Genomic DNA, 16,639 nt, shown 5'->3' on the forward strand with positions numbered 1-16,639 from the left:
AAATAAAAAAGTGATATGTTTTTCAAATAATTTTCCTATGTGGGACAATGTTGATTGTGAGAAATTAATTGATTATTGGCCTTTGTATTAATTACTATTAAAGAGAGGTTTTCCTGTTTTTTGCTGGTCATGAATTTCGAGCCCTTTTCCATCCTAAATACTTATTTTACACTACTCAGCAAAGTACTCACCACTCAACTGTTGCACCATATGCAAGATCTGATCCTCCAGGATAAAAATAGGTCTATATCAACTTGCAATACTGCCCTTAACCTCCATCAGCTTAATACCGTCTTTTATAACCGATACTTGGCTGCCAACCCTCATGGTATGATTACAGCAAGGGGCCTGGACACAATGCGGTTGGACTTCCTCAAGGCCACCATGCTCTGCATGGGGCTGGGTGCTGGATGGATACAGTGGGTGGGCCTGCTGTACACCCTTCCTAGGGACGGGTGATCTCTGACCCTTACAAAGTGTTCAGTGAAAAGAGACAGGGTTTCTCGCTGTCACCCCTGTTGTGCGCTATTCCCATTGAGCCACAAGCGGAATGGTTCTGTGCAGAAGGCGCAAGCTGAGGTATAGTGCTGGGCGATACAAACCATATTATCTCTCTTTACGCAGGTGATCTGCTGATCTATCTGCACAACGGTGAGCATGATGTTCCCCGGGCAGTGCAACTCCTCGGGGAGTTTAGCTTGTACTCACGCCTTTGGATGAACAGGGGGAAGACCTGTGTGTTTCCAGTGGTTGATGGGCCCACCCACCCCAGCTTCTGTTCACCTGATATATTGTGGGATATATCATACCTTTAAGTATATGGGCATTTCAGATTTTACATGATCTCCAATACCTACAAGAGGGTAACTTGGGGAAGATGCTTTGGTCACTCCAGTCATGTGCCTCCTTTTGGCGCTCCCTCAAGTTGCCAGTCATGGCGAGCATAGCGCTCTCTAAAATGATCATGCTCCCACAGCTCCTCTATTTCTCTGTGAATCACCTAGGGGCGGCTCCTCCACTAGGGCGGAGGAACATCGCCCCATTGCTTTCTCGCAGTGTGAGAAGCAGTTACATGAAGTGGTAAAACTACCATTTTACGATTCTGCTTCTCGCACTGCGAGAAAGCAGAAGTGTTTGTTGGGGGCAGGCGGATGGGCGGGTCTGCTCTAGGTCAGGGGAGGAGTGGCTCGATCAGTTCTGAGGGCACTGACTGTTTGGTCAGCCCTCTGGGGACGACCAAACCAGTAATGCTCACTCTGCCCTTTCTCCATGTAGGCTGCAATGTAGCCTACATGGAAAAAATGGCCTCTCCATAAGCGCCTGGCTGGTCGGCGCCCCGGCCAATCACAACGCTGCCATTGCAGCATTGTGCTTGGCTTAGAGGAGGGAAGGGAGGCTGCCTGCTTCCTGTTCCTGGACAGCAGGAGAGCAGGTCAGGAGCAGAGACAACGCGGGACATGGGAAGGTAAGTTTCTTTTATTTTGAAAATAACCCCTCCTCTCCCTCCCACGAGAACTCCTGCACGATACCCCCAGGTTGGAGTCATGCCGGTCGCGACTGGAATCACCATGTGCAAGTTCCTGTGCTTTGGTTCCGGCAGCTTGACATTCTCTTTCGGGAACTCATCTGGGACTGTGGCCACCACAGGGTTTCTCTTGCTACCCTCCATTACCCCGCACTTGAGGGTAGACTAGGAGTGTCGCATTCTGAACTTTATTACATGGCATCACACCTCCAGTGGGTAAAGTGTCTTGAATTGTTTTGATCCTATTAAATTGCTTCCATCACACTTCAGAATTACATAAGAAGTGCTTCATTTGTCCTTTCTTAACTGCTGGGTATTATTTAGAATTTCTGGTGTTTGAAACAATTGCTATCATACTGTTTTTACTTTTGCGCTTCCTATAGTCCAGCAAGAGGGTCACATAGTTCACTTAATAAAAACCCTCTCTCTTAGTATTCTGAAACTGAAAAGTGAACACAACATCTCCATGTTAAAAAAAATAACATAAATTTGTCAGTAGACGTTTAACCCTGAACACACAGCAAATGTGACAAGAAAAATACAGTACTCTTTCTGAAACCCGGCATCGTTATTCTGGGGTTGCTGCAGCACACCCTCCCCCCTACTTCCAGGGCCTATGAATACATATAAGGTGAAAAGCAGCCATCAGCCTTTAAAGGCTTTTTACATTTGTGTAGGAAAACCACATCTGGCACAAGATTGATCTGTGTGCATCCTCCAGCCTGCTGAAAGCTGAAAAGAGTTGACTGAGACACTTCTCCTTCAGACTCTGGTACCAGGGGCAACTCCTCCGTAAAGGCGAAGGAGCATCGCCCCCCCTGCCCAGAGCCAGCAGATGATAAATAAAATGATGATAACACAATTTTATTATTGTTTTGTTTATTGCTGTCTGAGCCACACAATAAGTACAGGGTGGTGCCAGGCATGGCAGGGTGAAGGAGTGGTGTGCACTTATAGGTGCACATGTCTATTTGACTGGCTGTCTTAGGCGGCCAAACAGACAAGCACACGCATGTTTCTCCAACCCGGATGTATTACACAGCCTGGTTGGAGAAAATTCACAGGCTCCAGTACACCGTCTGAGTGCCAAACAAGGCAGCTCAGACCAACCCTGGTGCTGTTCTCATGCTTTAAGAGCAGCAACTGGATTGGGTGGAGAACCTGTGCCTTGAGGCTGTTCTACATCCTGGTTGGATGAGAGTTCCAAAGATGCGGCCAGTAGCGTTAGTGGGATAGGAGCGACAGGTAAGTCTTTCTTAATTTTTAATTTAAAAAAGCTCCACCTGCCCCACCCACGCACCACCCTAGATAGGTGGTGGCCACCACTGCCTGGTGCCCATACTTTCCTCAATGTGGACTGTAAGCTTCACAAACATCATGAACAACACCCCTCCGGCCATCATTACAGCAACACAACTATAGTTTTAAAACAACATGAACTACAGCACTATAATGCTAAAACAGCTGAAACTACTACAGCAAGACATTACAACGCTACAGTGAAAAGATTTCAACATCATAATTACAACTTTCCAACATTACTTGTACAACAGCAAACTAAATCTACACAGTACACCTACACTGCTACCTATACAATACCACTACAAAACAATATCACAACTTCACAACTATTGACCTACAACATAGCAACCACACAGTGTAAACTACATGTTAATTACAACACTGCAACAAATAACAACAACTACTAAACTACACATAACCTCTATGACCCTTATTTAGAAATAGGCACATGGAATATGCTGTCACAGACAGGGTGGATGTCTCTTCCCCTGTACTACAAGGGCATTATAGCCTATAGAACATATATTGAATGGGTTATTGGCCACGCTCTAACAGAGTATCCCACCAGCCAAACTCTAAATAAGGCCCCATATCAGCAGTTGTAGTTGTAGCTCTACATCTACAACAATACTTCAAACACCCTACAACTACCACTACAATCCTACAACACTGTAACTATAGCAATACAGAATTAAAAACACTCAAAACGAAAGCACTCACTATAACACCCAATCTACAAAAAGGGAACACTACAACTATAGGCTATATAGAAATCAATGTTTTAGCATGGTTTATATACAAAGCAAAAACAATTACAACCCCACAACCACAACCTAACACTAAAGGTATTGCATTACAACTAAAAAACAGCATCACAACTAAAGCACTATTTACAACATATTCAGATTGTCCCTTTCTGGTCCATATGCAGGTGTACGAAATATAAACCTTTTTTGGCTATGTTCACTACACAGATGTCTGTACTCTGCCTCACGCCTTGATAGGAATTCATTAATTAAATCAGTTCTCTACACAACCTTTTCAATTTAGAATGCTCGTGCGGATTTTTGTTTGCTATTAGTGTGTTTATTAGCAGTGTTCGTTCGTTTCAACAGGCACAGAATCTTTAAACACCAAAAATTCACATTGTACCCTCTCATTGTTTAACATGCCTTTGCTGCCATAAAGCCCACGTGTATCTTGTTTGTGCTTTGAGTGTGCAATGTGCTTTGAGCGTGCCATAACACCTCTTAGTGAACAATCCCACTTCCTCCCTGTGGAGTTAAACTTACTTTTGCAGACACTGTTCTGTAATCCTTCAGCTGGTTTCCATGGAATGTCATTATACAAGTCTTTACATCTTTCACAGTTTAAGCCATCTGTGTTATGTTGACAGACACATCTGCCATGAACCTGCATTGAATCAAAAACACAAAGTTTCAACAAGTCTGTGAAGAGAGAGTCTTTTTGTACTTGAAAAAGAGCTAACCATTTTAAAACATAGATTTAAAACGCTTATGTGTCATACCCTCGCCATCTCCACTGGCTACCTACCCTTGAGTGGTGTGTAAAATCCAGGGGCCATAGCATTGAGTCAGTGCAAAGGGGATCTGTGCACTTTTTTGTGTCTTTAGAGCAAACTCGATATGCCTCTGAGTTAATTCATGTTTCATAGCTGTCAAGTTACCAAGTCCACTCCTGTTGTGCTGTTCCAGTCCAGGTGTTGTTTCTTTCCATTCTGGGTGTCAGAACTCCGTTGAGAGGACCACGGAGCAAGCAGGAGCTACTGGGCCCAACGGTAGGGGTTGAGACATTTTATGCCTGATTTCCCACTGCCTGATCTAGTATGAATCCTGAGCACATGGGCCGAGTACCCCTTTAGCACTTGATTCTTATTCCTTGATTACAAGTATAGGTGGTATTTAGTGCACCTGATAAATAACGATGTTATTCATCAGGTGCAATAAATAGCGCCTATTGCAAGTTTATGGGGAATAACATGCAGATTTAAATGTTTAACACACCAAAATCTGCATGATATGGTTAATACCATGTGCTTTTCTGATGGTAAATTTCAGAAGGTTTGACCTGCCGGAATGTATTGAGCCTTGAGGTATTTAACACATCCAATAATTATTGGGTACATTAAATACCTTTCAACTTGTAATTCCAACCTTTGTGTAAACAGCGGTTTAGGCGGGGGTTGGAATACATCAACCACATCATACGAGCCCTTAGTGGTAGCACAGGTCAAGCAGTCGAAGACTTCTCAGGGGGTAGGTAGACAAAAGGGGGCTCAACACAGGCACACAACTCAAAAAATTGTGGTCTCCTGTCTGTATGAGACGTTCCCAATTCCCTCGTCAATGAGTGCATGTTCCTGTTTGCCTAGACTGTCCAGGAGCGTGGACTGGCCTGGTCACCAGCATCCCCATAGATCTATCTGGGGACCCAAGAGATCAGAAGACAGCGGTGACATTCATGTGCAATGCTCAGCATTCGATGCAGGACAATTGCCTTTGATTATATGAAGACAAAATAGAGGTTTTGTCCCTGGGCTGAGGGACTATTAAAAAGCCAGCGGTCAAGCTCTTCTACCAAGCAACCCCATTCATAGGTTATCATGCACTGTGGCCTTTCATTTAAGCTGCATGTGATCATGGTGACAAAACAAGTGCACCATGTGTACAACATAGCCAAAACGTCTTACTTATGAATTATCTAGAAAATTCTTGACTAGAGTGTTCCATGGTGCCTGTGACATCCAATCACAGTGGGTGCGCTTTTGTCAACCTTGAGGTCTAGTTCCAATCAGTGTCTGCGGGGATGCTGATTAGTATGACGTCACATGTCTTCAGTGTCCGGAGCCAGGAGAAGTAGGCCTGGGAGAAGTACCCAAAACATTGTGCATTATCATACAGTATTATGTAAAATGCCAGCGTTAGCATTTTGCACTGTTCATTAGCTTGAAATGCGCCATTGTGTAATTTTTTTTAATGCGCCATTGTGCCAGTTTTTAGTACAAAGATGCATTTAGTGATTAAAAAATAACGCTAAATTGCACATGACATGAAGAACAGCTACTCTCTTCCGGTTCGTTTTGTATTCCTCCTTGTCATGTTTTGAGCAGTCTAGTAGCTGGGCGTGGGTGGAGTCATGGGGTGGAGAAAGAGGCGGAGCACGAACAGGAAAGGGGCAGTTAGAGTAGGGACAGGGACGAGGAAGGAGTGTGTTAATAAAGCTCCTTGAATATCAAGTAGTGTCTGTCATTATTGCATGCACGACACTACAGCTGGCGACGAGGGTGGGATGAAGTAACCTGCCATCCCCACAGTGAGGAAACGAGCGCCCTGTCCCTGGGCAGCACCGAGAAGTAGTCGCCGTCGCGACACGTGTGCCCCCAGAGTAGATCGCCGCCTGAGGACCCAGGCCAGCGACAGCTGTGACGGCTCCACGATCCGTCGATCGTGTAGAGCGCTGCCAAGTGAGTGCTGAAATAAGTTTGCTGCCGAGAAGTCACTTCGCGCCAAAATGGGAGCTCACCCCGGATGCGTGCAACTTGGCAAGGCATCGGAAGTGGCAGCGAGTGAAGCAACAGAATCGCGAGCCTACCGTGACCCCTTCGTGAAGAAGCTCCAGGGAAAGTGAGTGAAGCGCGGCTGCTACAGTGCTGCTGACCAGCTCGGCGATCCGGTGAGTCTCAGTAACTGGATCGGAGCGAGGAGAATGAATGAAGTTGAATCTCGCAGGAGCAGAGATTTCACTAGCGGTGGCCATTTTGAAGTCAGGCAGCCCACAGGACAATCCCTATGTGTAAATGGGAAGCGGCCATTTTGAAGTCAGGCGGCTCATGGTTTCAGCAAACAAGCATTGGTGAATGCGAAACAAGCACTGGTAAATGCAAAGATAAGCACTGGCGAATGCAAATAAGCCTTGGTAACTGCGAAACAAGCACTGGTAAATGCAAAGACAAGCACTGGCGAATGCAAAATAAGCCTTGGTAACTGCGAAACAAGCACTGGTAAATGCAAATGCAAGCATTGGCAAACAAAATAAAATAAGCACTGGTAAATGCAAACCAAGCATTGGCAAACACAAACAAGCATTGGTAAATGCGAAACAAGCAGTGATACCTTACGACGAGTCTTGACAAAACGACTGGCACCAGTAAAATAAAAGGTGACGTAGCCAATCACGCTCAAGAATGTCGAATCCACCGCCAGAGAATGGCAATGCTGCAGTGGCTACCCCGACTGAACCTCGAATATCACATTTGCGTCCCCCTGAACCACTAATGTTGGTGGCTGGCGGAAGCATGGGCCCTCTATGGCAGGAGTGGCTAGAAGATTTCGAGGACTATCTTGAAGGTTCAAAGGTCACTGTGGATAGAGAGAAACTCATTGCACTGCGTAATTTAGTTGGCAAATAAGTCAGCAAAGTGATTGAAGAGCTGCCCGGAGATGACAAAGGGACTTATGCCAAAGCAAAAGAAGCGCTGAACAAGAAATTCATACATAAAAGGAATGTGGACTATGAAAGATATGTCTTTCATCAAGCTCGTCAAGATAAAGAAGAAATGATGAGCACCTTCATCTCCAGGTTACGACGGCTGTCTCAGTACTGCAACTTTGATGCGTTCTCAACGGACAACGCTATTCGACTGCGAGTGATTGAAGGCTGTCACTCCGAAACACTCTGAAGGAGGTTGCTCAGAAAAAGCCACAACCTTGACGAGATAGAAGAAATGACAAGGGTACATGATCAGGCGGAGGAACACGCCAAGTGCATGGAGACAGGAAGAAGTGAGAGAAAGGAACAAGCCTTCTGGACGCTCAGCACCAAGACTCGCAGGAGGTCAGGTGAACAACAAAGAAGGTCCAGACCAGTCTCTCGTCATCAACACAAAGGACGCAGACGCTATGAGTCTAGCCGGAGAGCCAAGAAGGCTGAACCTCCTAAGAAATCGGACAGGTCTAGAAAGTGCTATTGATGTGGATATGATTATCCGCATTCAGACGTCTGTCCAGCGATGGGTCAACAGTGTCACAAGTGTGGGCGCAAGAACCACTTTGAAACAATGTGTGGAACATATAACAAAGAAAGGAGAGGTGAAACGAACAGGCGACAGTCTGACCCCGGAAGACACCACACCAAAGCGGTGCAAGATCGGGTGATATCATCCTCTGGATCGTCCTGCTCCAGCCAAGACTCTCGTGAATCTAAGTGGACCAGAAGGTCACCGAAAAGATCACCGTCGAGAGAGTCCAGATCGACGTCTGCAGAGTCTAATTATACTGATGAATATGTTTGCATGGTATAAGACCGTGATCAACTAAAAAGTTATCCTCCTTTGGACATAATAGTGGGGACTCATGCGACCCAGTTCATGCTTGACAGTGGGGCATCCCTGAATTACATGCCTGTGACAGAATATTACAAGATGAAATCACCACCTCACTTGAGCCCAGCACACGTAAGAGTGTTCACCTGGATGGCGAAGAACCCACTTCCATGCTTGGGCAAATTTGAAACATTTCTCACACATGAAGATAAATCTGTGACAGCACATATCCATGTCATTGAAGGTCCCGAGGCGGAGTGCCTCCTCAGCCTGCCGACGGCGGAACATCTCCGTCTTGTGGAGATCCTTTACAGAGTCAGTGATGACCCGGACATAATCCGCAAGTTCCCTAAATTATTTACTGGGCTAGGCAAAATGAACAAATGCCAGATCCGCCTCCACATCAATGATCAAGTGCGCCCTGTAGCTTAACACCCTCGACGAGTGCCTTTTCATCTTCAGCAAGCGGTGGAGGAGGAAATTCAGGAGCTGCTACAAACTGACATTATTGAAAAGACAGATGGTCCTACGCCATGGGCGTCTCCTGTTGTCATAGTCCCAAAGAAAGGCACTCCAGACAAAGTGCGCCTATGAGTAGACATGAGACTTCCCAATACTGCCATAGAGAGAGAGCGTCACCCAGGACCCCACCTGAGTGACATGATAACCGCCTTAAATGGAGCCAGGGTATTTTCCAAACTTGATCTGAACAAGGGCTATCACCAGCTGGAACTCCATGAAAAATCAAGATATATAACGACTTTCGCTACACATGTAGGTCTGTTTAGATACAAGAGACTAAGTTTCGGCATTTCATCAGCAGCTGAAATCTTTCAAGAAATGATTCGACAGACCATCAGACACATACCCAACTCGCTGAATGACAGTGATGACATCCTGGTATATGGGTCAAACACGCAGGAGCATGATAAGGTGCTGGATCGAGTATGCCATGCCCTCCTGGAGGCCAACTTGACTCTAAATAGAGATAAGTGTGAGTTCCACCAATCCACTCTCAAGTTCTTTGGCCATGTGTTTTCGGGAGAAGGCATGAGGCCTGACCCGGAGAAAGTGACTGCACTCAACGCCACCAAGAGTCCCCAAGATGTCAGCGACATTTGTTCCTTTCTGGGCATGGCGAGCTATTGTGCAGATATATCAAAGACTATGCCACCATCAGTCATCCCCTCAGAGCTCTCACCAAGCAAGGACAACCTTTTGTGTGGAGTTCCCAATGTGAGAGGGCCTTCCAGGAAATCAAACAGGCTGTTGAGGCTGCAGACAATCTGGCATACTTTAGCCCCAAAAGAAAGACTGAAATAACAGTGGATGCCAGTCCAGTAGGTCTGGGTACCATCTTGGCCCAGTATGACAAAGACAATGATCAATGGCACATCGTGGCCTACGCCAGTCGCAGTTTGACTGAAACAGAAAAGGCCTATTCTCAACCAGAGAAGGAGAGTCTCGCAGTTGTCTGGGCTTGTGAGCACTTTCACGTCTTCATCTATGGTAAGCATTTCACCATGATAACCGATCATCAGGCGTTGATCACCATACTTGGCAACCCCAATGCCAAAATGCCACCTAGGATAGAACGTTGGGGCCTGCGTCTACAGGAATACACATACACAATCATCCACAAACCGGGGAAAGGGGAGAATCCTGCGGACTACATGTCCCGACTAAGCATGGGCGAATTTTGCGGATCTCGCGTTCGCGAATTTGCGGATTTGCGAACTCGCAATCCGCAAAATCCGCGAATTCTTGCGAATTTGCAGATTTTTTTTTTTTTGTGTTCGCAAGGATTTCTGCCAGTTCGCGAGGGTTTCGTACCAGTTCGCAATTGCGAACTTACATTTCGTCGCGCAACGGTCGCGAATTATGTTGTTTCTACGTCTGGTTCATCATCACAGGTTCCCAGCACCCTCTGTTTCACCACTGCAACCCTCTGTTACATCAATGCCACCCTCTGGTTCATCATTACTGTAGATTATGGGGGGGAAAAGCAAGCACACCATCCCTGCTTCAACTCAGATGAATTAATTTGGGGTTAGTTTATTAATGTGTCACTGTTTTAAAATTCCAGTCTGGCAACTGCTTCCTTATCTGTAATTTTGCTTTCTGTTGCAGTGCATTTTTTTTCCCCAGGACCTTCTTTGTGGCCTACTTGTAGCTATTGTATGAGCCTGCTGTGAGGGTCAGAGCAGGGTCATACAATTGTTGCAACTAGCAACTGAATTCTGGAGGGGCCCCAGTCAGGAAGCACTACCGGGAATTGTTACTAATGATGAGTTTGAACTCTTGCCCCTGCCGAGTGCTTTCACTTTTGAAAAACTCGTTTTTCTGCAATTTCGCGGGGTTCGCGGGGTGCGAACACGCGCAAGATCGGATTCGGAAGCCGCAAATTCGTGCGAATATGCAATTTGTTTTTTTTGCGGCGTGTTAGTTGGCAAGGTTTTGTGCGTTTTTGCGAGCCGCTCGTAGCGCAAGACGCAAAGTTACCCTCGCGGTCGTTCAAGGGCGCAGCCATCTTGTTTGCCTGACGTATTTCCGTTTCCGGGCGCGAAGTGTAATCTCGCAAAGTCCGCGGTTTGCCAGTACAGTCTCGCGCGTGTTCGCAAGGAAAATCTCGCGCGAACTTACCCGCGCGGTCGTGAACGGGCGCGGCCATCTTGTTTCTCATTCATTGCTATGGTTCTGGGCATGGTCTTTGTATCCTCTGTCAATCTCTGCCATCCTTTGCTTGTTTGAAGTTTTTTTTTATCTATTTTACTTATTATCTATCCCTCTATTTTTCTAGCCCTATATTTTTGTGTTTACTGCTACTTTTGGTTAATTTTAAACTACTTTTGTAAACTCTTTTCTTTTCTTCTCTTCCCTATTCTATTTTCTTTATTCCTTTCCGCCCAGACCATGGTGAAGGGAGCCGGGAAGCATCCCGAGAAGGGGAAGGGTCCCGCACCCCGTGTCCGGCTCCCGTGCGGGCGTTTGAGGGGGGAGCTAGTGATGCCACGGGAGATCTTTACCCCGGAGGAGGTGGCCCAACTCATTTTTTATGTTCAGCGCCGCCTCCCCAGGACCATCATGGGAGGCGGCAAGATCAGTGCCGGGTACGGGGCCCGGGAGCGCCGGAAGCGGTGGGAGAAGGTGTGCCAGGCCATTTACCACCACTCTCGGGTCTGGCGCACCTACAACCAGGCCACCCACCGCTGGACGGATGTCCTGACCCGTGAGCGAGATCTGCTCGACCTCCTTGGCCTTGAGATCCCCGGGCTTGGTGAGTAGTAGTAGCTATGTCTTTACTACTATGTTTTCTCCTGCTGTGTTATTATATTGCAAATTTTTGTTTTTTACCAAGAGCAATAATGCTGCTCATTACATTGTAGGTACATTTTATTTCAAAATCTTCTGTGCATTTCAGGTACACTGCTCTCCTTCTCAGTAGTGTTGCTACTATGCTTATTTGTTTTAGATTTTGTGTTCATTTCATTGGCCTGTGAAATTATGTATGAGTGTAGTTGAAAGAACTGCGCAATGCTACACACTAAGGTTCAGATTTTTAATTACCGGCGCATCCCTGCAAAGTTGCAGGGATGCGCCAGTAATTGTGCGTCACGCCACCATCACCCATGGTGCGCCGTATTACAATGCGGCGCGCCATGGGCCCAAAACGTCACCAAAGCGTTACGCATCTGTGCCGTAAAGGTGGCGCATTGCTGGAGTTGCGTCGCAACGATGGTGCAGCTCCATCAATTCTCTGGGGTGCCCTATCTCCCCAATGCTGCGTCAAGCCGTACGTCTGCTTCAAGCAGGCGCAGGGTTTGAGTCACGCATCATTGTCCTCAAAGTGACTGATTGAAATCTTGTAGATTTCCCTCAGCCACTTTTAGGATGCGTTCCTTCGCAGGAACGCCCTCCCTTGCGCCGGAACACCCCTATTGGCGCAGGGCTTTACAACGTGATGCATCTCCCAGATGCGTCACGTTGTTAATATACGCCGCACCATTGCGCCTCTTTTGTGCTGTCGCTGCGTCACAAAAGTCACGCAACAATGGAGCAAAAGAGCCGCAAGGGCCTTATAAATCAGCCCCTACAGACTCAAGTCCAGTCCTTCCTTTGTACACATGGCGATAAGAAGAAATAGTGGTGGTGGATTAATAGTTTGAGTATTTTAATGACTGGTGAATGTAGTAGGAAACTTTAGTGTTGTCGCTGATCTTCAATCACGATGGACTTTGGCTGTCACTTTGCGTGCTGCGGACTGCTGCCTGCCAATCCTAGGCAAACCTTTTTAGTACTTTGTTTAGTGAGTTACATAGGGTAGTTTCCAATTCGACGGTCCGCAAATCAAGCAATACTAAAGTAATGACGTAGTCGACCACATGAGATTGGTCAATAATATATCCCGTGGAGTCGTTCCCTATTTGCTATTTCGCAAAAATATTTTGTTACTTTGTTAGTTCTTTTTTAAATGTTTGATTTGGTTGAGAAATAAATATCATCCATGTTTTCTGTTTTTCTTTCTTTCATGTTGTACATCAGCTTCCCCCAGGGGCAAGAGGAGGACACAGGAGGAGGAGGAGGAGGGTGCTGTTGTCGATGCAGGCCAGGACCGGGCAGTCGAGGGCTCCTTTGCTGGCCCCAGTAAGTTTTAATTTTAATATAGAGTACTTATTTTTTCCTAGCGTTCCTCATTCGATTTTTTCTAAATCGTCTTTGATCTTCTTGTAGACAGGATCTAAATTCTTATCCCTATGACTCCGTGTGGTATTACTAGATTATTCTTATTAGTCTGTCTGTGTAGCTAACTAAGATTGCACATTTGGCATTTCCATTGGACTCCCATTCTAGTCAGCAATAGCTCTATGCACTGAGTGTAGTCCTCTGGGATTGTCCATAATGTCTTTTCAAGTATTCTAAATGTTTATGCTTTGACCATTGCCAACAATAAAAAGGTGAATGACCACCACCAAGAAATAATAAGATACTACTTTACTTTTGGTTTGGATAGGACAATCCATTCTACTACTGTTGCAGGGACAAATCTGCACAAACAGAACTATGGACACTAAATAATGCATCGCTTAGCTTATCAATTATAATAGGTGCTGTAACTGTTAGACTTTCCACATACCTCAGTGATAACAGACTTTGTAGTTGAACCCCCAATCTCCTTACTGACTAGATAGTGTGGCAGAGTCATTTAGCTCCCAAAGTCACCGATGGCAGAGGCACGGACTCATGCTTGCAAAAATTCGAAAACCTTTAGCTCATCCACTCTAGTCTGGAGGACCAAAAACCACAGAGTCTATTTAAGTTTAAAAGCTTTATTAAAAGTAAACACATTTATTAAATTCAAGTTTGTCATAAAAGTGAACGTGTAACTGAAAATGGAAAAGTGCTTAGTGCTGACGATTAATTGGACACATTTCTTGTGGTCGAGCCGAGCTCTCACCTGGTTTGAACTTGATCCTGCTCGTGTTCTTAGAAGTCAAGGTTCTGTCTGTTAGGAGAAAAAGTGGTGCGTGTTAAAAAGTAAAAAGCAAACATTCATCAGTTGTGCCAAAAAGTGCAGCAAGACAACAGCCTTCCCTGGAAAAAGGGACATTTTTACTCTAGAGTACACAGTCAAAAATTATTAAATTGTACACTTTTTTTCACATTTCTTTCTTCCTCCTAGACCAAATATTATATAGTAGTGAGTGGTGTATTCTAACATTATTAAATGTACTTTGTAGGTGGAACATCTGGAGACGGGGCCAGCGCGGAGGTGGTGGCATTGGACGAGGAGGACAACTCTGGGGAGGAGGCGGTGCAAGTGCCGGAAAAGGACATGCCTGTGAGGGTTCACACGGTGGTGGCAGGCAGAGGTAAGCTATACATTCCTTAGTCATTGAGATTGAAGACTGCAGAGTGTGCTTTCTGCACGGGTGTATTATAACAAAAGCAGGTAGTAGCCTCCTCTAAATGTACTTCGACTTAGCTGTGAAGTTTTTGGCGAGAAGAATCCCAATCAGATCTGAGGTGAACTTGATGGATGGGATGAACGAAAAGCGAAAGAAGGGTGTAAGTAAGTGTGGAAGCACGAGAAATGTAATGATGACTGGCAAAGAAGAATGATATGTGTTTGCTTGGTCCCCGAGGTGGCTGGGAAGGTAAGAAAATGGTATGGTGCATGGCTGGGTGAATGATGAAGCAAGGATGGGTGGAAGGAGAACAGCCTGGGTGGGTGAGACAGAAACTGTATGTGTGCAATATACTTTGAATGGATGGATGCCTGGATCATTCATGGTACTATCTGACTCTTAGATAGCATATGTGAATCTAGAGAGAGTAGACGGTCACTGGATGAACTAAGTGTTACTTTGAAGAGCATGTAACACCGCACCCGCACGTCCGTTCCAGTGTAGGAAAGGCAAGGAAAAGAAGTTGTAACGTTGTCCAAAGACTACCATGAATAGTAGCAGTAGTTTGTATTGCAACTGCAAGCACAGCATATATCCAGTTATTACGGTGGGCACTCCCTACCTCCCTTAATAACTTTAGTTTAGTAGTAGTACGTCATTCATGTGTGGGGGTATCACTGTTCACTCAATAATAAGCAAAGCACCTAAAGTCATCCCATATGTCATCAAATACATCCCATGTGAAGTGATAGATAATCAGATAATTTAGCTTCTTCATTTTCCTTTTCTAATACTCATTTGCACTGTAGGGTGAAAGCTAAATTAATTAAGCAGTAGCCCTTTTAACAGAGTATTCTCAGTGCCACCCGTAATAGAAAAGTAAGAGCTTCACCACCTGCATGTACTGGACCGGTACAGTAACGCAAGTCTGTCTCACTCACCATGGTGTGCGTCTGTTTTTCTCGGGTGCAAGTTCACTGCGCTGGCATTATGCCGGCTTGCATAAGATAACGTACCAATTTTCCTAAACAAGAGAGAAGAAGAAGAATAAGAGTGGTGTACTGTCATAGTCGACTTTAATAGAAGTCCATAGTGCTCGTAGAATTTGTTCCTTAAACTCCCACTAATGTTAGAGCAAGGATGAAGAAGTCGGAGGTTACATAGATACTGTCCTCAATAGTTATGCACTGTGCTTTCAATTTGCTACTTGTACTGTGACAACTTTCTGCTCAATCATTTTGTGTTAATCTTAAGGAGCATTGGTTACAGACTATGTCTTTCTTTTTTCATGTAGTTGCTCCTTCCAAATCCAAGACACCATCAAGGAGGAAGGAGCTGGCTCGAATGGCCCGGCAACGGAGGCTGGATGCCACTGTTGCTGAATATCGGCGGCTGGTGGCCCTGGAGGAGGAGGAGACGCAGTCTGGAACAACAACAACGTCCACTGGGACAGCTGCCTCCTCCTCCGTGCGGGCTGCCAGCCAGCGCAGTGCTCCAGCGGTACGGAGCCGGGCTACCAAAGCCAAACGCCACCGCCCAGCAGCAAAGAAAGCAGCTGCCCCTCACAGGATTTGCAAGGCACACCGGCGCCGCTTATCCCTCAGACTGTCCTACCTGGAGCAGGAGGTCCATAATTATAAGAACGTGGTGGAGGGCCTCCGCTTCGAACTTGCCACCCTCTGCAAGGAGCATGATGCCCTGGCTGCTAATTCCAACAGCACCCTGCCATAGTGTCCCTTGCCCCTTTTTTAGAGACTTTTGGGGGGTGGGAATTGGGAGTTGTGATTTTTGGGGACTTTTGAAGGACAATCGTTGGGGTTAGGGAGGGTCTTGCGGGAGATTCTTTTGTTAGGGCTATAAAAATATACTTTTTGAAACTTTATCTGACCATACCTGTTTTTTACTGCTTTTGAGTCTGGTGGGTGGGGGTTTAACATAACAGTAAGTTTGTTTTCCTGAATAGTCCTAGGACTTTAGTAGTACTACCGTCAATCAAATCTCTCGTCTCTCCTAATACTCCATTATACTACCTCCAACCAAACGCCTATCTTACCTGTAATTTCTGTTTGCAAGTAGGGCTAGGCCCAGGGCTGGCTCCACGGGAAACAGCAAATAAGGTTGGCAATCCTGGGCGGATAAAATTTCCTCATAGCGGTGGTACTAGTGGTGTGACACAGTGGCAGTTGCTTGCCTATGAAAAAAAGAAAATGAAATCTGGTTTGTCCTCCTGAGCAATACAAAGGTACAATACAGAATATAGCAGGTGACAGAAGTACACTAGAACAGTGCCACGTTGTAGCCTAACAAATGTTAAAGTATAACTAATTCGGTTGAAGTTCTTTGACATTAGCCATGGGTCTTTGTCAAGCAGAGTAAGAATATATCCTCGGATTTCTTCACCAGCCTGTTGCTATCACCTTATCCTCCCCAGCAAGTGTGTGGATTTATTGCTGTAATTTAGTCACACATCAATCAAAACCACACAGCCCGGGGGAAGAGGGTTAGGGTTTGAAAAATGGATGGGTACGGGGGTTTTTGGGAAAGGTTTTGGGAGACAAGAAAAAG

General features: G+C 45.7%; 1 protein-coding gene across 1 annotated transcript in view; it reads right to left on the reverse strand.

The window, feature by feature from the left end:
* Nucleotides 1-16,639, reverse strand: part of LAMB4 (laminin subunit beta 4) — a 790,532-nt gene that overhangs the window by 461,902 nt on the left and 311,991 nt on the right. The window contains exon 9 of the mRNA XM_086967212.1: nucleotides 4,120-4,240. Within this exon, the coding sequence (XP_086823338.1) occupies nucleotides 4,120-4,240 (121 nt within the window). The remainder of the gene's footprint in view (nucleotides 1-4,119; nucleotides 4,241-16,639) is intronic.

Source organism: Lissotriton vulgaris, chromosome 1_1 (assembly GCF_964263255.1).
Source record: "Lissotriton vulgaris chromosome 1_1, aLisVul1.2, whole genome shotgun sequence".
Classification (NCBI taxonomy): Eukaryota; Metazoa; Chordata; class Amphibia; order Caudata; family Salamandridae; genus Lissotriton; species Lissotriton vulgaris.